The 16,308-nt window shown below is 36.2% G+C and overlaps 1 protein-coding gene across 11 annotated transcripts in view; it reads left to right on the top strand.

Moving 5' to 3' along the window:
- VPS13B (vacuolar protein sorting 13 homolog B) overlaps nt 1-16,308 on the top strand; it is a 765,850-nt gene that overhangs the window by 520,622 nt on the left and 228,920 nt on the right. For all 11 annotated transcript variants that reach the window (XM_082364176.1, XM_082364168.1, XM_082364180.1 and 8 more), the window contains one exon: nt 10,085-10,772. In XM_082364176.1, the coding sequence (XP_082220302.1) occupies nt 10,085-10,772 (688 nt within the window). The remainder of the gene's footprint in view (nt 1-10,084; nt 10,773-16,308) is intronic.

The raw sequence follows: 16,308 nt of genomic DNA, 5'->3' as shown, positions 1-16,308 counted from the left end.
ATAAAATTGTCATTCCACATCTTGATCAGTAATTTTGACATTGGCTCGTGTTTAAGAAACTCAAGAAATATTTTATCCCAATAAAATTATTATACCTAAAGTCTAAACATTAACCATACTTGACTGAATAATGTTACCTTAAAAATACTGTTGACCCTTGAACAATGCAGGGGTTAATCTGTGTATAACTTACAGTCGGCCCTCTGTATTCGAGGTTCCTTTGCATCTGTGGGTTCAACAAACTACAGACCACATAGTACTGTAGTATTTACTATTGAAAAATATTCGCATATAGGAGGACCCACACAGTTTAAATTTGTTCAAGTGTTAACTATAATATTTTTTTTTTTAAAATAGAAACTTTATTCCTTAACTGGTTTAGAGAGATGTAAGTTCTTCCCAGACTTGGTTACTACTTTAATGTTTGTAGAGATGATGCTTGATATTTGGGAGGGAGTAATGTACATTTTCCTTCTAACTTTTAAACTTTTATTCAAGTAGTCCCACATGACTGGGAATATCCTTAAGGTATAGGTTGGATTACCTTCATTAATGTACAGAAAGTTTCTTTCTTAGAACTGCAAGAATTACTTGGGATATATCAACATATGAAAATTTACAAATGTTGTGGGGCTAGCTCACCAGAGCTAAAGTTAGGAATACTTAACCTGATTTAGAGAATACTTCAAATTTCTAAGGATTGAAGGGAGAGGTTAATATGATCAAAGCAGTCTGTGTGGAAGGCCATTTTGACCTAGTGATGATTTTTATGGAGTAGCAGAGAAGAACAAAGTTGTTCTAATAGAAAAGAAGAAATGGCCGCAGGGCATAAGCAAATGTTTCTCTCTAACATCTTGACTATTTCGCATTTCAAGTCTGTTGCATCATTAAGGTATTGATAACATATGACACACAGAGAATCAATATATAGCTTTAGTTCAATTTGGATTTAATCTGCCATCATGAGGTTAAAGGGGAGCCAATAAAAGTTTGTAAATGACCCTGTATTCTATAATGTCTTGATGTACTTCAATAAAATCAGATACAGTGTAGAGAATACTGATATTCAGGTTCACTTTGAAGAAAATCTACAGTTAACTGAACCAGGTTTGTTTAGATTTAGTAAATAGAATATATAATAATGAAAATCATCTTAATATTTTTGTTAACTATATTCTGTTTGACAGTGAAAATCAGCTACTGGTTAAAGTTAATTATGGATATACTTAAACCATTTTCATTATTTTTCAACTTGTGCTGAATATTAGGGGAAATTTTTTAACGTATGCTTTTGCTTCATTTCCATAAACTCTGCATAGTTTCTTTAAAAGAGCATATGTGATTTGAGGGATAAAATAATCAAGGATTCGTACGGTTTTTTATCGATAGAAATTTCTCCAAGTTCAACTCTAGTTTTCTTATCAGAAAAATCAGGTTCATAATTGCAAGGCAAAGGCCAACTGGAATAGTTAATAAGCATATTCTACTTCTGCAGTGCTGCAGAAACTAAATGCAAACTTTTCTGTGACTCTTACAGAGAATGTATAGGCTGGGTAAACTTTCATCTGCTTCAGGGTCAGGGCTGATTCAATCTTACTGCAAGTTTATGAGAGTGGCTGATGTGATACAGTTGTTTCTAGTAAAATCAGGCTAGCTCTAAGGAGCCAATCTAAGTCAGTCTGTAAGTAAAATTCTATGAGAAACAGACTCCAACTCAGACACAATTGTAAACCCTGATATAATGAGGACTTGCAGCTGATTTAATCCTATTGAAACTCTTTAAGCAGCCATGGGACAAAATGGTTTCCACATTGACATCAGTGGAATGAACCTTGGATTTCATCAGTATGAAGAGCTGTTACCTTGTACACATAGTAGCCACTTTTTAAGAATTAACATCATGGCCATTTCAAAGCAGGTTGTTGTTTCTAAGATGTACAGGCAACTACTTTGATTAAGATCCGGGTTCCCAGAATGTGTCAATATTTATTTTTTAAAAACTGAATTCATTATGAAAAGCAAACAAGTCAAACTTAAACTACGGAGTTAGTATAAATCAGTTAGATCTAGTCTCCTTGAACACAAATGGCCAACCTATTCCAATTTTATATGTGAGAGACATAGAGAAAGAGAGAGAGAGAGAATCAGAACTGTTTCTGAGTTAAGACTTTGTATGTGCAGTCTTGCCTGGAACTAATTTTTTTTTTTCATGAATTTAAAAGCCCCTGAAAATAAGCTTATGCTGTGAAATCATATATGTTTGACAGGACAGACAGGTACAAAAGTCTTCAGGGTCAGCTCTGCTGATAAAATCTCAATAAGTAGGATTTGAATTTGTATGGATAGGTTGGTGTGTATACTTTTTTTTTTTTTTTGGTTGTTTGGTTTATCATATTGAAACAGACACTGATAAAGATCTAGGTATTATAGTCAGTTTAGCACTAGAATTGGTCCCTTTTCATAATTTACAACTTAAATTAAGACAATAGACCGAATACAACTACAGTAAAACACAACCTTGCTTGAACTATCTCCGTGCTTTTTTTATTGCAGTTAGCACTGGTCTTGAAATGTGAATATTTCAACTGGTACTTAACAGGCAGGAGTGGCCTCATACTGTAACTTCAAAGAGCCGGAAAAGTAACTTCATGAAAGGGAAAACTTGAAACTATAGTACTCTTTACCATTCTATCTGTTAAGCAGTGATGGGTATCATTAGTTCTGCTCTTTTGCATAATTACTGCAGTATTGTGAAAACTTTCTGCCATCCAACTGGGAACAATTATATCATGTGGGCTCTTGTATAACATTTGACTCAGAGAAATAAAATATAAAAAGCCCTTGTTTTCTAGCACTCTGTAGTACCCAAGTACATACAGTACTTGTTCAAGTTTGTTTTTTAAGTAAAAAAATAACATGGATTGGTAACACTGAAGGAGGCATTTCATATCAAAGTCAATTTATTCTTTATAACGTTTTTTTTAATTTAATGTGCTTAGATAAATTTTATCTGGCACATCACTGAGTTGCAGTGGTAGTTTGCCTATAAAATGATAAAAGTTCATGAAGTGTAATGCTGACATCACTGAAAATTTGAGACTTAAAAATACACTTTTATTGTTCACTTGACTAAATTAAGCAAGGTGAAATGAAGTATCTCTGATTGGTACAACAATTTGCTATTTATCTAAAGCTTCCAGTGTAGACTATCTCTGTGTTAAAGGCATGCAACAACCTTTCCCAGGAGCACCACCCTACCCTATCCCCAAAACCAAACTTTTTCAAGATAGAGCTGGAAGAGTATATTTGAAAATATTTAGGCAATGAGGCACATAACTTTTTAAAGTTTTTAAAAATTCTCCTTTGTAATTCCAGTATGTGAAACCATTAAAACACTGTAACCAACTTTTTTTTTTTTATATTTGATTTTGTAAGATAGCGTTGTTTACTTTTTTGAATATACGACTACATTTTAGCAAGGGCAGCAAAATTAGAATAAATGTCACAGTGATATACAGATGTGATTGTCACTTTGATTTTGTGGTTTCGCACTTGACTTTATCATCATTTGTAAGATGTGAAAAGTGAGCTCATGACTGGCAAAAGATATTTTGATCAAGGTTAAAGTATAACTGCTGCTGTTATATAACCATAATTTTGATGAGAAGGTGGGAAAATATGTAGATATGTTTATGTCTGGTGTATAAAGATTCCTTAAAAATACAAATTAAAAGAAATAATGTGAATTAAAATATTGGAATAGGTGCTGAATTGCCATTTTTGTCAGCCGTCAAAGCAAAAATTATATGTTTTAGTCTTTGTTAATTCTCGAGGTTGGTTTGCACATACTTTTCTTTAAATTTTTTAATATCCATTTACTTGCAGCATATTTATTAATATGGCTAACTTTTGAATGTGCTCGTAAAAATGTTGATATGGCCAAACAAGAAGTTTCAATCAATCAAGCTTATCTTTCTCCACTCCAGAGTTCTACTGCAGAACATCTAATTAATGTCATTTGAAATTATTTTAATGCATTCTTTGGTATTGTCACATAACGTGTGATTGTAGCCACTACTCCTGAGGTACTATGGCTCTTACCAGACTCCAAGGTGAGCTAGTACACTTACCTATCTCAGTGCATTAAAAGGAGGCATTAGCTCCCCTAGCTACTGGTCCAGCTTTCAGCACCCTTTCCGTGGTGGCTATCTGTACCACATATAGCTGTGAAAGGATGGGGAAATGCGCTGAAATGATCTAAGAAGTAAACTATCAACTTGACATGTTTTCCTAGCTATTGAAAACCTTCTCGTATTGAAACCCATTGATAGTGAAACTGTAGAATTCCTGTGATTTAAGTACCATCTGGTTGTGCTCAAGGCTTTAAAGCTGTTATCTCTGCATAAAATTTCAGAGTCCTATATTTTTTTCTTCACCAAACTATCCATTTTTAAGCCACAAATATTTTTCCAGCTTTTTCAGATTTTATCTGAAAGTATATTTTAACAGTATTTAAATAGTTCTTAAACAATAACAATTTATCTTGATAGATGGCATGCTGTGTTTTTTCATTTTATTTTAATTAGCCATTGTGGAACCAAATTCCCTTTTGTTTTAGTCTTTTGAATATTGTTTAATTATAGTTATCATGCCAGATATCTTAAAGGTTATTTTACCAATACAGTTTCATTTAACATAACCCATATGGAATCAATAGCCCAGTTTCCTAAAGTGAATGCTTGGAAAATCTTACATTCATATGTTAAGAGTACACATCCTTTCCTCATTAGTTGGAAAGTACAGGGATTTTGGCACAGGTTCTGTGTGGAAGCATTGTGCAGCTTTTATATGGATTTTGTTTTTAGCCTTTGATGACACTGTTTAGAATAGGAAGTATCTAATAAGTAAAGCATTTTGTCTCAAGTGCTGCCAGTGTGTTTAATATATGCCTGGAGGTCTGAAACATTATCTTCTTCGCTGCAGTAATATGCATTTAATTCTCTGAAAGCAGAAGGTCGAACTTTTAAAAGGGACGCAAAGTACATTTTCAAACAGAATAATTCAAAACATATGGAAGAGGGGACCAGAGTAATGTACAGTTGGTTTTTATGGTTTAATCATGATCATGTTAATGCACACCAGTAGCTAATTAAAGAAAACTTTTATTGTTCATTTTAAATGAGTTAGGTAAAGAGTGGGAGAGCTGATGTAATAGCACTGCCCAGAGATACATGTTTCTGCTGCATTCACTAACAGCAAGCAGATATTGCTATTTTTGACAACTTAAATTATTAGTCCCCTTGGACAATAATAAAGGAAAAGTTATTTTCAGAGTTATTACACTGTGAACTTTTCTTTTTCCACAAAGGAATAGTAAATTGATGCCCAAGTTTAGGGCTTAGCACACATAATTAGTTATAAAACCTTCTTGATAGGCCAGATACTCTTCAATATAATAGATAAATCTGCAGTGGACTGGTGACAAGCCAATGGATTTTTAAATATGTCTCAAAATCACCAGATTATTTATTTCAGTTCTACAAATAGTGCGGAAACTTAGAAAACTGGAGGAAGTCTTGACTTTTAACCGATTTTTAAGAATTTAGTCGTCTAATACTGGGAAAGTTGTACTCCCCCCCCCCCCCATAAGAGTTAGAGTCTTTCATCTCTGGGTCATTGGTTCAAATTCCATTCTGCTCAGTAGTGAGTAGAATTAGTTACCATCTGACTTCTGTTCAGTAACCCATGTGACCCGAGCTGATAGCTGCCATCCTGCCCCTGCTGGTTATTTATATCGCAAGATTGTGCTCCTTGACATTCACTAGAGTCTAATGTGACAGTCTCAACAGGTAATAGTGCTGGACACGGCATTTCTTTATCTTTACCTACAGGTGGTTTGTTTTGTCGTATTAACACTGATGGGGAACACTTTAAAGAAAGAGAGGCTAGATTTTTAAATACAAATCTGTAAATCAGAAAAAGACAATGTAATGCTCTGTGCATAGAAGGTATAGTCTCATATAGTTAATTGTAGTTGCCTTTCCTGATTGAGAGAATAAAGATAGTTGAGTTCCTGATTTGAGTTTCTTGTGCAACTCAACCTGAAGGATTTTTTTAGTTATGCTGTACACAGATATTTGGTTTGTAATGCTTCAAAATGTGGGCAGTAAATCCTAGATTACTTATGTACCTGATTTTATTATCTTTTCACATATTATTTGAGAATTCCTAGCTGGTAGTGGATTTGGAGGTATATTTGAAATTTTTATAATAGATAACTAAAACTTTTCCAATTAAATTGTCCTTTTGATAATTGCCTTATTTTTATTTTACTGAATTTTAAAATTAAATACGTTCATTTGTTTGGCCAGCACACAGTTATTGAGCTTTACTATGTGACAGGCAATGTGGTGTGTGCTACGAGTACTGATGGCATTCTCTCCTACCCATAGTCTGACCTTGGGATTAATCTCTTTAAGCCTCAGTTTCCTCAGCTGTAAAATGGGGATAACAGTACCCCCTTTAAAGGGTTGTAACACTTAGTAAAGAAAATGTATGTAATGTGCTAACAATGTTTAGCAAATAATAAACATACTCAGTGTTATCTTATTTTTTATCTTCAATTGCTCACAATCTTTGAGACAGACCAGTATTTGAAAAGTGCTATAATAACATTAGTTTGTTATAAAAGCATAGAAGCTGAAAAGACTAGCACCATGTGGAAAGGTTGAGAAAGTCTTCACGAAGAAGATGACTTCTTTTTTTAACTTACCCTTTATTGCGTGCCTACTACGTGTGGTCAGTACATTAACACATTTAATGATGCAACAATTTTGTGGGTTGAGTATTAATGTCCCCAGTGTGAGGATGAGCATCTAGCAGAGACAGAGGATGTCTTCAAGTGTGATCAGCGCAAAACGTGGAGGATGCAGATAAGGAAAGAGCTCATGAATATGTCTAGACAGACCTTAAAGGGTACAGTATACACATATATTTACATATTAACAATTATGTACTTCTAGTCTGCAGAGCAATTTTTTCATTTAATATTGTATCAGAAACTAACATCTCATCAAACATTTATGGATCCTCTCTTCAGTGTGCTAGGCACTGCACTATTCCTTGGTGATAGACAGAAGCAAAATGATATGGCCCAATCCCTCCAGCAGTCCTTCACCTGGTAAAAGAGACAGACACACAACAGCTGCCCATTATCAGGCATTTACTATATGCCAGGCAGTGTGCTGACCTCTTTAGGTACATTAGCTCATTGAATCCTCGTACTAACCCCTTGAGGTCGGATTTATTACTGACATTTTACAGATGAGATTATGTAGCCTTAGAGTGGATTGTAATTTGTCCAATAACGTACAATTAGCAGGTGTCACACTTGACCCTACTTCTCTCTGACTCCAAAGTCTTTAGATTGTTTTAATACTATCTGATACTGCCGCCACAGAACATTTTAGTAGAAAATAACAAATCCTAAAATAGAAGTATGAGTTAACTATTAGGATCACCAAGCAGGAAAAGAGTTGAAAGCAAAACTCTCAGACAGGTGTCATTGTTCTGAGTCTTCATGGATAGCTAAATGTTTGCCAGCAACAGCGAGCTCAGAAGGGGGCTCCAGGAAGGGAAACAGCATGGTATACCTAGAATGGTTTAAAAGAACGTGGTGTCTTCAGAGAACGGGGATTAGCTGTTTTTGTTTCAAATACCTGAGGCTGGATTTTTCTAACAACAATGTGCCTTCCTCAACAACTTTAAAATAAATTAACAAAAAATATTATTTGAAAAATTTTAATGACTATAACATCATTGTCTTGAATTATTTAACTGTCCTTTAACATTTTCACAAGCAACTTATAATAATTTGTAGCAGGTAGAAAAATGATACTATATTCACCAAATTAAGGAATAGGCTAAAAAATGAGAAGCAATACCCAGTACTTTGGGAATATTTTCCCACTGCTGATCGTAATATAGTTCAGTGCACCCTTTTTGGAAAGGTGCTGGCAATATTTGACAACCTTAAACTTTTTCATACCATTTACCTAGTAATTCCACTTCTAAGATCCTCTTAAGAAAATCTTATTAGATGTTTGTCATAGATGTTTGTTGGCAAAAGTTGAATACCTGAAACTCCAATTATATGGGAATAGTTGAACAAATTATTCCTAACGCTAAATGAAATATTATGCAGCTTTTTAAAATGGCATTTATGAAGAGTATATTAGCATGTAAAAAAATTGGGTTGCAGGGACTTCCCTTGTGGCCCAGTGTTTAAGAATCCACCTGCCAATCCAGGGGACACAGGTTTGATCCCTGGTCCAGGAAGATCCCACATGCTGCGGAGCAGCTAAGCCCGTGTGCCACAACTACTGAGCCTGCGCTCTAGAGCCCGTGAGCCACAACTGCTGAGCCCACGCGCCACAACTACTGAAGCCCGCGTGCTTGGAGCCCGTGCTCTGCAACGAGAGAAGCCACCGCAATGAGAAATCCATGCACCACAACAAAGAGTAGCCCTGCTCGCCCCAACTAGAGAAAGCCCGTATGTAGCAACGAAGACCCAACGCAGAGAAGAAAAAAAAAAAAGGGTTACAAATTTGTCTCTACAGTATTATTATAACCATAAAGGGGTGGGGGTGGGGGGAACCTATGCACAGGTAGGAAAAAAGACGAAAGGAAATACACTGAAAGACTGCCACTGGCTATGTTTGGTAATAAAATGGGGGTCGGGAGGATTTTGTTTTTCTCTCAGATGTTCCATGATTTCTTTAATGAATCTGAATGACTTCAGTGAAAAAGCAAGTGAAATATCTAGGTCTCAAATAGCGTATCACAAACTAATGGTTGGGAGACTAAAAAAAGGGAACCAAAGAATCAAACTGGAGGTCTTGCTGTTGTGCTGCCAAAGTAGTCATAACTGCTGCTACCACCAAGTTGGTCTTTGTTCTCTATGTAGGCAATTGGTGGAAAATTTTGAGAAATCATGGATACATTCAGTGCACAGAGGGAAAATCCACCTTCAGTGGTTTTAATTACTTACATTTTGCTTGATCGCTTACACTTACCCTTGTTTCAAGTCCTGTTGTAGTAAAGGAAAATAAACATCATTTTGAATGACACACATTTAGTTTTCTTTGTCCTTCATAATTTAGGACTACTGACTTTTCCCTCTTTTACTATCCAAAATCCTATAAATCAGTTTTATAACGACAGGGTAAACAATATAAACTACTCCTGCCTAAAATATAATTTCAACCAATAGTAATCATGATTTGGAAACAGTTTATTATACTACTTGGAAGATCACGGTAAAGAATACTAACAAATGTAACTCTTTAAAAGGCAAAGAAAGTAAAGTCTGACACCAAAAGGTACATTTAATTTAATTTTTTTTTTTCTTTTGGCTTGTGGGGATCTTAGTTCCCCGACCAGGGATTGAATCCACGCCCTCTGCAGTGAAAGCGCAGAGCCCTAACCACTGGACCGCCAGGGAATTCCTCTGAAAAATATATTTTAATGATAGAAATGCACATTTGATGTTTATCCTAAGTATTGTCTTGGCATTTTAATATGAATCTTTTTTTTTTTAAATGTTGAGTTTCTTTAGGAGTTTTTTTGTTTAAATTCCTCTACTTTTTTTTTTTTAATTTATTTATTTATTATTTATGGGTGTATTGGGTCTTCGTTTCTGTGCGAGGGCTTTCTCTAGTTGCGGCAAGTGGGGGCCACTCTTCATCGCGGTACGCGGGCCTCTCATTATCGCGGCCTCTCTTGTTGCGGAGCACAGGCTCCAGACGCGCAGGCTCAGTAATTGTGGCTCACGGGCCTAGTTGCTCCGCGGCATATGGGATCTTCCCAGACCGGGGCTCGAACCCGTGTCCCCTGCATTGGCAGGCAGATTCTCAACCACTGCGCCACCAGGGAAGCCCTGAATCATTTTTTGAAAGAGCGCCTAGTTTGTTTTTATGCTTACTCTCAGTTATACTAGACCCATTTTTAACATGTTTCTATAACATTTATGTAGTAACACTTGGACTATAACTAGTTTAAAATATTTTATTATTTTTCCTTACAGATCTCTAAGCAAGAACAGAAAAAAATGGATACATATGATGGAACCATGGCTGATACCTCATCTCGGTACAGTGGTGCTCAGGATAGTGGAATTGGCAGTGACAGTGTTAAAATCAGAATCGTACAAATAGAGCAGCACAGTGGTACCAGTCAGCATCGCATTGCCCGTCCTTCACGCCAGTCATCAATTGTAAAAAATCTAAATTTTATTCCTTTTGACATATTTATTACTGCAAGTAGAATCTCGCTAATGACCTATTCTTGTATGGCCTTGCCCAAATCAAAATCGCAAGAACAAAAGGATAATGAAAAAACAGGCAAGAGTTCATTAAATCTCCCAGAAGTTGATTCAGACGTCGCTAAGCCCAGCCAGGCATGTATTTCCATGGTTACAGCAGAAGATCTCTTAAGCAGCAACATATCTTTTCCTTCAGGGAAAAAAATAGGGGTCATCTCTCTGGAAAGTCTGCATGCATCCACAAGGTCATCTGCTAGACAAGCGCTTGGCATAACTATCGTTCGGCAACCTGGACGAAGAGGAACTGGTGACCTGCAGCTAGAACCTTTTTTGTACTTTATTGTGTCCCAGCCTTCTTTGCTTCTGAGTTGTCACCACAGAAAGCAGCGAGTGGAAATATCCATTTTCGATGCTGTGCTTAAAGGGGTGGCCTCTGATTACAAATGTACAGGTAAGAGCCTTCAGATTTACTGGGGTGCTAATCACTACTACTACTTACTAAGTTTTAGTCCCAAACTTTGAATATTGATCAAGCAGAAAACAGCTGGCAGACCAGACAAGACTTCTTTTCTCTACAGAATATGTAAATATGTAAAGTTCACGTCCCACAGCTGAATTATGTTTAAGTAAATGTTTGAAATGTAACAGGATTTTTAGCCTTGGTGTTCTTACTGTGCCTCTGAATTTTTTTTCAGGAACTGAATGAAACAGGGGCTCTTTCTGGGCTATTGAAATGCTTAACAATTTCCAGTGATTAGGAAGCAAAGTGTTTTTTTCATATTAATAGCCCATAGGTATGCTTTCCATGTCAATGCAGCTGTTCAGGTAAAAAAAGAAAAACCTTAGAAAATGAAGTTTATTGTTTTGGTATTCTTTTGCCCTAATCATCTTGCTGTAACAGCATAATATTAAGTGTATTTGAGAAGGTTTATTAGTAAAGTAAGATGACCTAAAGATTTTATACATCTGGGCTTCCCTGGTGGCGCAGTGGTTAAGAATCCGCCTGCCAATGCAGGGGACACGGGTTCAAGCCCTGGTCCGGGAAGATCCCACGTGCCGCGGAGCAACTAAGCCTGTGCGCCACAACTACTGAGCCTGTGCTCTAGAGCCCGTGAGCCACAACTACTGAAGCCCACGCGCCTAGGGCCTGTGGTCTCTGGCAAGAGAAGCCGCCGCAATGAAAGCCCGCACACAGCAACAAAGACCCAACGCAGCCATAAATAAATAAATAAAATTTTTAAAAATGCTACTTCCTTTTAAAAAAAAAAAGATTTTATACATCTACAACAAGCACATTTACTAGTGGTGTTGGCCAGCTGGCTCTTCTTGCCCCATCCAAACCTTCCTTATAACCAGAGAGTGTCATATATTATAATAATTATATTGAACTTCTGAAGCTTGTTGCCTGTTGAGACTAGGAAAGTGATCAGGGGTTCAGATTTAAGATGTATGGGCTGTTAAGTAACAAGAGCTAATGAAAACAGGGCCAAAGAAGATACAGAGACCTTTTCCCTGAGTTAATGTAGAATTAGAGATTTGGCGGGAAAGACTACCAGAGAGGATAGCTGGATCGTCTTAAGATCCAGTATTGGAAGAGGGCCCTAGCAAGCTTGGGTATAATTCAGGCATTTTATTGTTCTCAGGTGGTTCCCGTGTAGCAGATGGACGCCAGCAGTGAGGTATCTGGAGAATTTGTCCAATCTGGAAGTCAGGCTGGTTCATTCTTGGCATTAAGGAGAATCATTTTACACAGCAGGCTCCTGGAGAGTAGATAGCAGGTGTGAGGGTCAGGATTCAGCCCAAGGAAGTAGGTTCAAAGGAGCCCTTGGCTCTTGCTGAGGTATAGTTCAAGTCCTCTACTTTAGAAAGTGGTAACTGGCCAGTTGCTAAGGAGGAATATTGTAGGGTTACCTCCTAGGCTGCCTGCTGGCCCTCTCTCCATTGATGTGCTGGTGCTGGCTCATACTGGCTCAGAAGAGCTGATTGTTAAATTTTTAGGAACTTTGAAAGACAGTTGTTAAACTACTGGTAGTTTAAATCGCCATAGTGAGAATATTTACACCACAGATATTGGCAAATGCTGTCAATCAGCTGTCCTACTCTGAGAGCCAGATGTTAAACATTTACCAGCCACCACTGCCTCCCTTCTTCAAACATGTTCTCATTTACTGAGTGCCTATAATATAATGGGTACTTCAGGTCACTGGAGATGGGAGAAGTGCTGAAGTAGTTGATGTTATATGATTCAAGGACTCATGCCTGTAGACCTGATACCTGTTTGGGTGTCCGCTTAGCATTGGCAAAAGGTAGGTGTAGGATTGGGAGAATAAGAGTTAATTCCAAGCCCCTCCTTAAGTGCTTTCAGCTGCAGTTGCTTTATGGGTGGGTGGCTTTAGCAGCTTCTACTAAAAGATACTAAGTTCAGCAAAGTTATCAGGGCTCATAGCAAAGGTGTACATTTGAATTATAACTGGTTCCTAGGTTGAAAAAATAAAGTATTTTTTGTTTAAGAAAACATCCTTGTGTGTAGACCAATGTGGAACCCAATTTCAGTAGATGAAGCTTAGGATGAAGGTTATGGGCCAGATTGAGTATAGGGGACTTACCTGTGGGAGGAAAAAGTCTTACATACCTCCTAAGGAGCATCCTTTGCATAATATTCTTGTGGATGCCTTTCCTTACACAAAAAGCATCTTCTTGGACATTTACACTATGCTAATAGAGTCGTCAATATAAGTTAGCATGTTTCTTAAAAATGAATTTAGTGATTTGGAGAAATTTGTCAGAAAACAAGTAGTTAAAATAACAATGGCTACAAAAAAAAAGTACAACTAGCAATTATTGAGTATTCAGTCTGTGCCAGGCATTGTACTAACTGCTTTAAATGCATTATCTCACTTAATCCTCATAACAACTCTGTGGGAAATATGTTCCCATCTTACATAAAAAGAAACTAAAGTTTGGAGAAGTAACTTGTCCAAGATTACAGACTTAGCAATAAACAGAGCTAAAATACAAAACCAAGATTTTTTGGACTTCTGAGTCTCTCAACCTGTATGGATCCATGAAGTGGAGAGAAAGATGTGAATCGCAGTTGTCAGTCAACCTCCATTGTCCCTCTCCAGACCATGCAAACGGTTCCCTTTCTTTGTTTTAACTGGTGAGTTTGTATATATGTGTCCATGATGTGACTACACAGTACAGCCTCTCTTGGTAAATGACAAAACTGAGTTGAAATTCTAACTCTGTCACTTAGGAGACGTGTACCTATCTATGTCATAGGGAGATTATGAAATCGAAAAGAGATAATTAATGAAAGTACTTAGCATTGAGTCTAGCAAGTAGTAGGCCCTCATAAATGTTTGCTGCTACTGCTTTAGTTATTAATATCAATATATAGTAGAAAGATTACTAAATTAGGAAGCAGAAAACCTGGGATTTAATTGTTCCTATTAATTAACAGAGTGATCTTAGCCCGGCAGTTCACTTCTTTGGGTTTCTGTTTCCTTATGTGTAAAATGTGATGATTATAAAAGATACCAACAAGGCTCATTCCAGGTCTAAAGTTTTATCATTCTGTAATTTGGAATTCGTCTCCCCATACTTACCTTTCTAAAAATATTTAAACTAGCTTTGGCCTCAGGAAGTTGACATCTGTAAGCCACTACCCTATCAGATTACAATTTATTTTGACTTGTTTTAAAGATGCAAGTTTTCTTTTGATATTCTAGTGGAACACTAATTAGTTTATTCAATACTTAAATACATAAATTTTATTAAATATTCATGAAGTTATTTTTCGAAAACTGATTTGAGGAATTTCTATTTTAAATTGGTCCACTTGAATGAACTATCCAAGTTCCATTACCAATTGAGTCGTCCAGAAACGCTTCATGTAGCGCTTTTAATCCTGAAGAAAGCAGTGTTCCATGTCCAGGATTCTTTTGAAGCTTTGAAATAGTAACCATGTGGGTAAGAAAAAAGAGAAAAATATGAATAACCGTAACACTAACATTCATGGGGAAGAGAAGGAGTAAGGTGGAAGTGGCCAGTTGCATTTCTGGATTCTGAAGTGAAGGACTATTGGCAATGTCTTAATTGGAGGGACAAAAAGGGGTATCACCAGGCAGCTAACTTTCTAAGAAAGGTCAAGGAAAGGTTAAAGGCATCACAAGTTAAAAATGAAAGAAGAAACATGTTATGTCTTTCTGTAGTGTTCATACTTTCTCTCTTGATTCTAAAATTAATCCTTTTTTGTAAGGTAACTCAAGTGGCAGCCAACCAGGAGCAGTTTTAGCATATATGTGCAGTTCAGTGATCGCCCAATTTCAGCATTTCAGATGCGCCAGAGGTTGTTATGGAGATAATGGATTTTCTTTTTTAAGAGGACAGAAACATTTGATTGTAAAAAAACTTTTAGCACAACAGCTTGTAATTGTTTACTGTTTTATGTGAAAGTCATAAACTATTATTATATGTGCTAATGTTACTTTGTATGGAAATCATATGGAACAAAAAGTAAACAAAGAATTTTGTGTCACTCCTTCAAAACACTTATCATGTTCAGAAGATAATTTTCCAAAAAATCATAATTCTTATATAAATACAAAATGAACATGTCAAAGATTTTACTTAACTCATTAATTAATGAGGGAACCAATAAGAATGTTACAAAAGAATTCATACACAGGAGACCTCTAAGGCCCTGGTCATCTCAGAGGTTTTGATTCTCTAATTCATTAGGATCATAAAAATGGTAAGAGCCATTTGATCACTGACTTTATTCATTGTTTAAGCATGGCTCGGGGTAATTCTAAAAAGATGGAAGAACTTTTAACATTAAATTATGAAGATGTGATTTTTATTTGACATATTCAAGAGATTGCAGTGAAGACCCTGAAAGCAAATACTAAAAATCCTCTGAGCATTGTTGGAATACAGTGTTATAGCTCAAGGTAACGATTTTAAATTAATCAGCATGGTTTTTAAGATCACACCCTCCTCTTTTAGACAATCAACTTGACATTATTTTAGTATGAACTTCTGACCCCTGTTGTGCCTTCATTTCTACACTCAGGCAATCTTTGGGAGTAGTCATTCATTTTTTCTATTTGAACACTGGCTATTTATCAGACATATTCAAGATGCTGAGGAACCAGTAATAAGACCCAGTTTCAGCCTTCAGGCATCTCTCATCATTTAGTTATTATACTTATTATAGCTAATGATGAAAGTTTAACAGGATATGGATCTTCATGACATGGAGAGCTTGTGAAACGCTTGAAGTTAAGTAAGAGTTAAGTAAGAACTGTAACTTCTACTTCCGGAGAAACAATTTAGAAAAGCTTAGTATCGTTTGTATGGGATGATTTAAGGAAAACTGCTAGGATTTTGAGGAATGAAATAGGACTACTCTTCATTTTATTTTTTATTTTTTATTTTTTTAGTAGTAGTAGATTTTTCCCTAGCTGCAATTCAGAATAATTTTTAGTATTCTGTTTAATTTATCTATTTGCTTTTTGGCTGTGTGTCTTTGTAATGTATTTTAGTGGTTGCTCTGAGGTTTCCAATATATATGCTTAACCTTTCACAGTCAGTCTAGTTAGTGGTAATATTTTAACACTCCAAGAAAATGTAAAAGCCTTACAATCATAAAGGTCTCTTTACCCTTCCCCATTTATGTTATAATTATCATATATATTACATCTACACATACTGAAAATCCTACCAGATAAGATTTTGACCTTTGTTTCAATAATCTTACATATTTTAAAGAACTAAAGAGGAAAAAACTAGTATGTTTTATATTTCTCCCAGGAATTTACCATGTCCAGAGCTCCTCCTTCATTCCTAAAGTTCCAGGTTTTCCTCTGGTATATTTTCCTTCAGCATTAAGAACTTCTTTAGCATTTCTTTTAGAGCAGGCCTGTAGCAACAAATTCTCTTAGTTTTCCATTATCTGGGAGTATTATTTTGTCTGTCTCTCA

The sequence above is a fragment of the Balaenoptera borealis genome (genome assembly GCF_965194805.1).
Source record: "Balaenoptera borealis genome assembly, chromosome: 17".
Classification (NCBI taxonomy): Eukaryota; Metazoa; Chordata; class Mammalia; order Artiodactyla; family Balaenopteridae; genus Balaenoptera; species Balaenoptera borealis.
The sequence above is the reverse complement of the archived record's forward strand: the minus strand, read 5'-3'. Positions and strand labels throughout refer to the sequence as shown.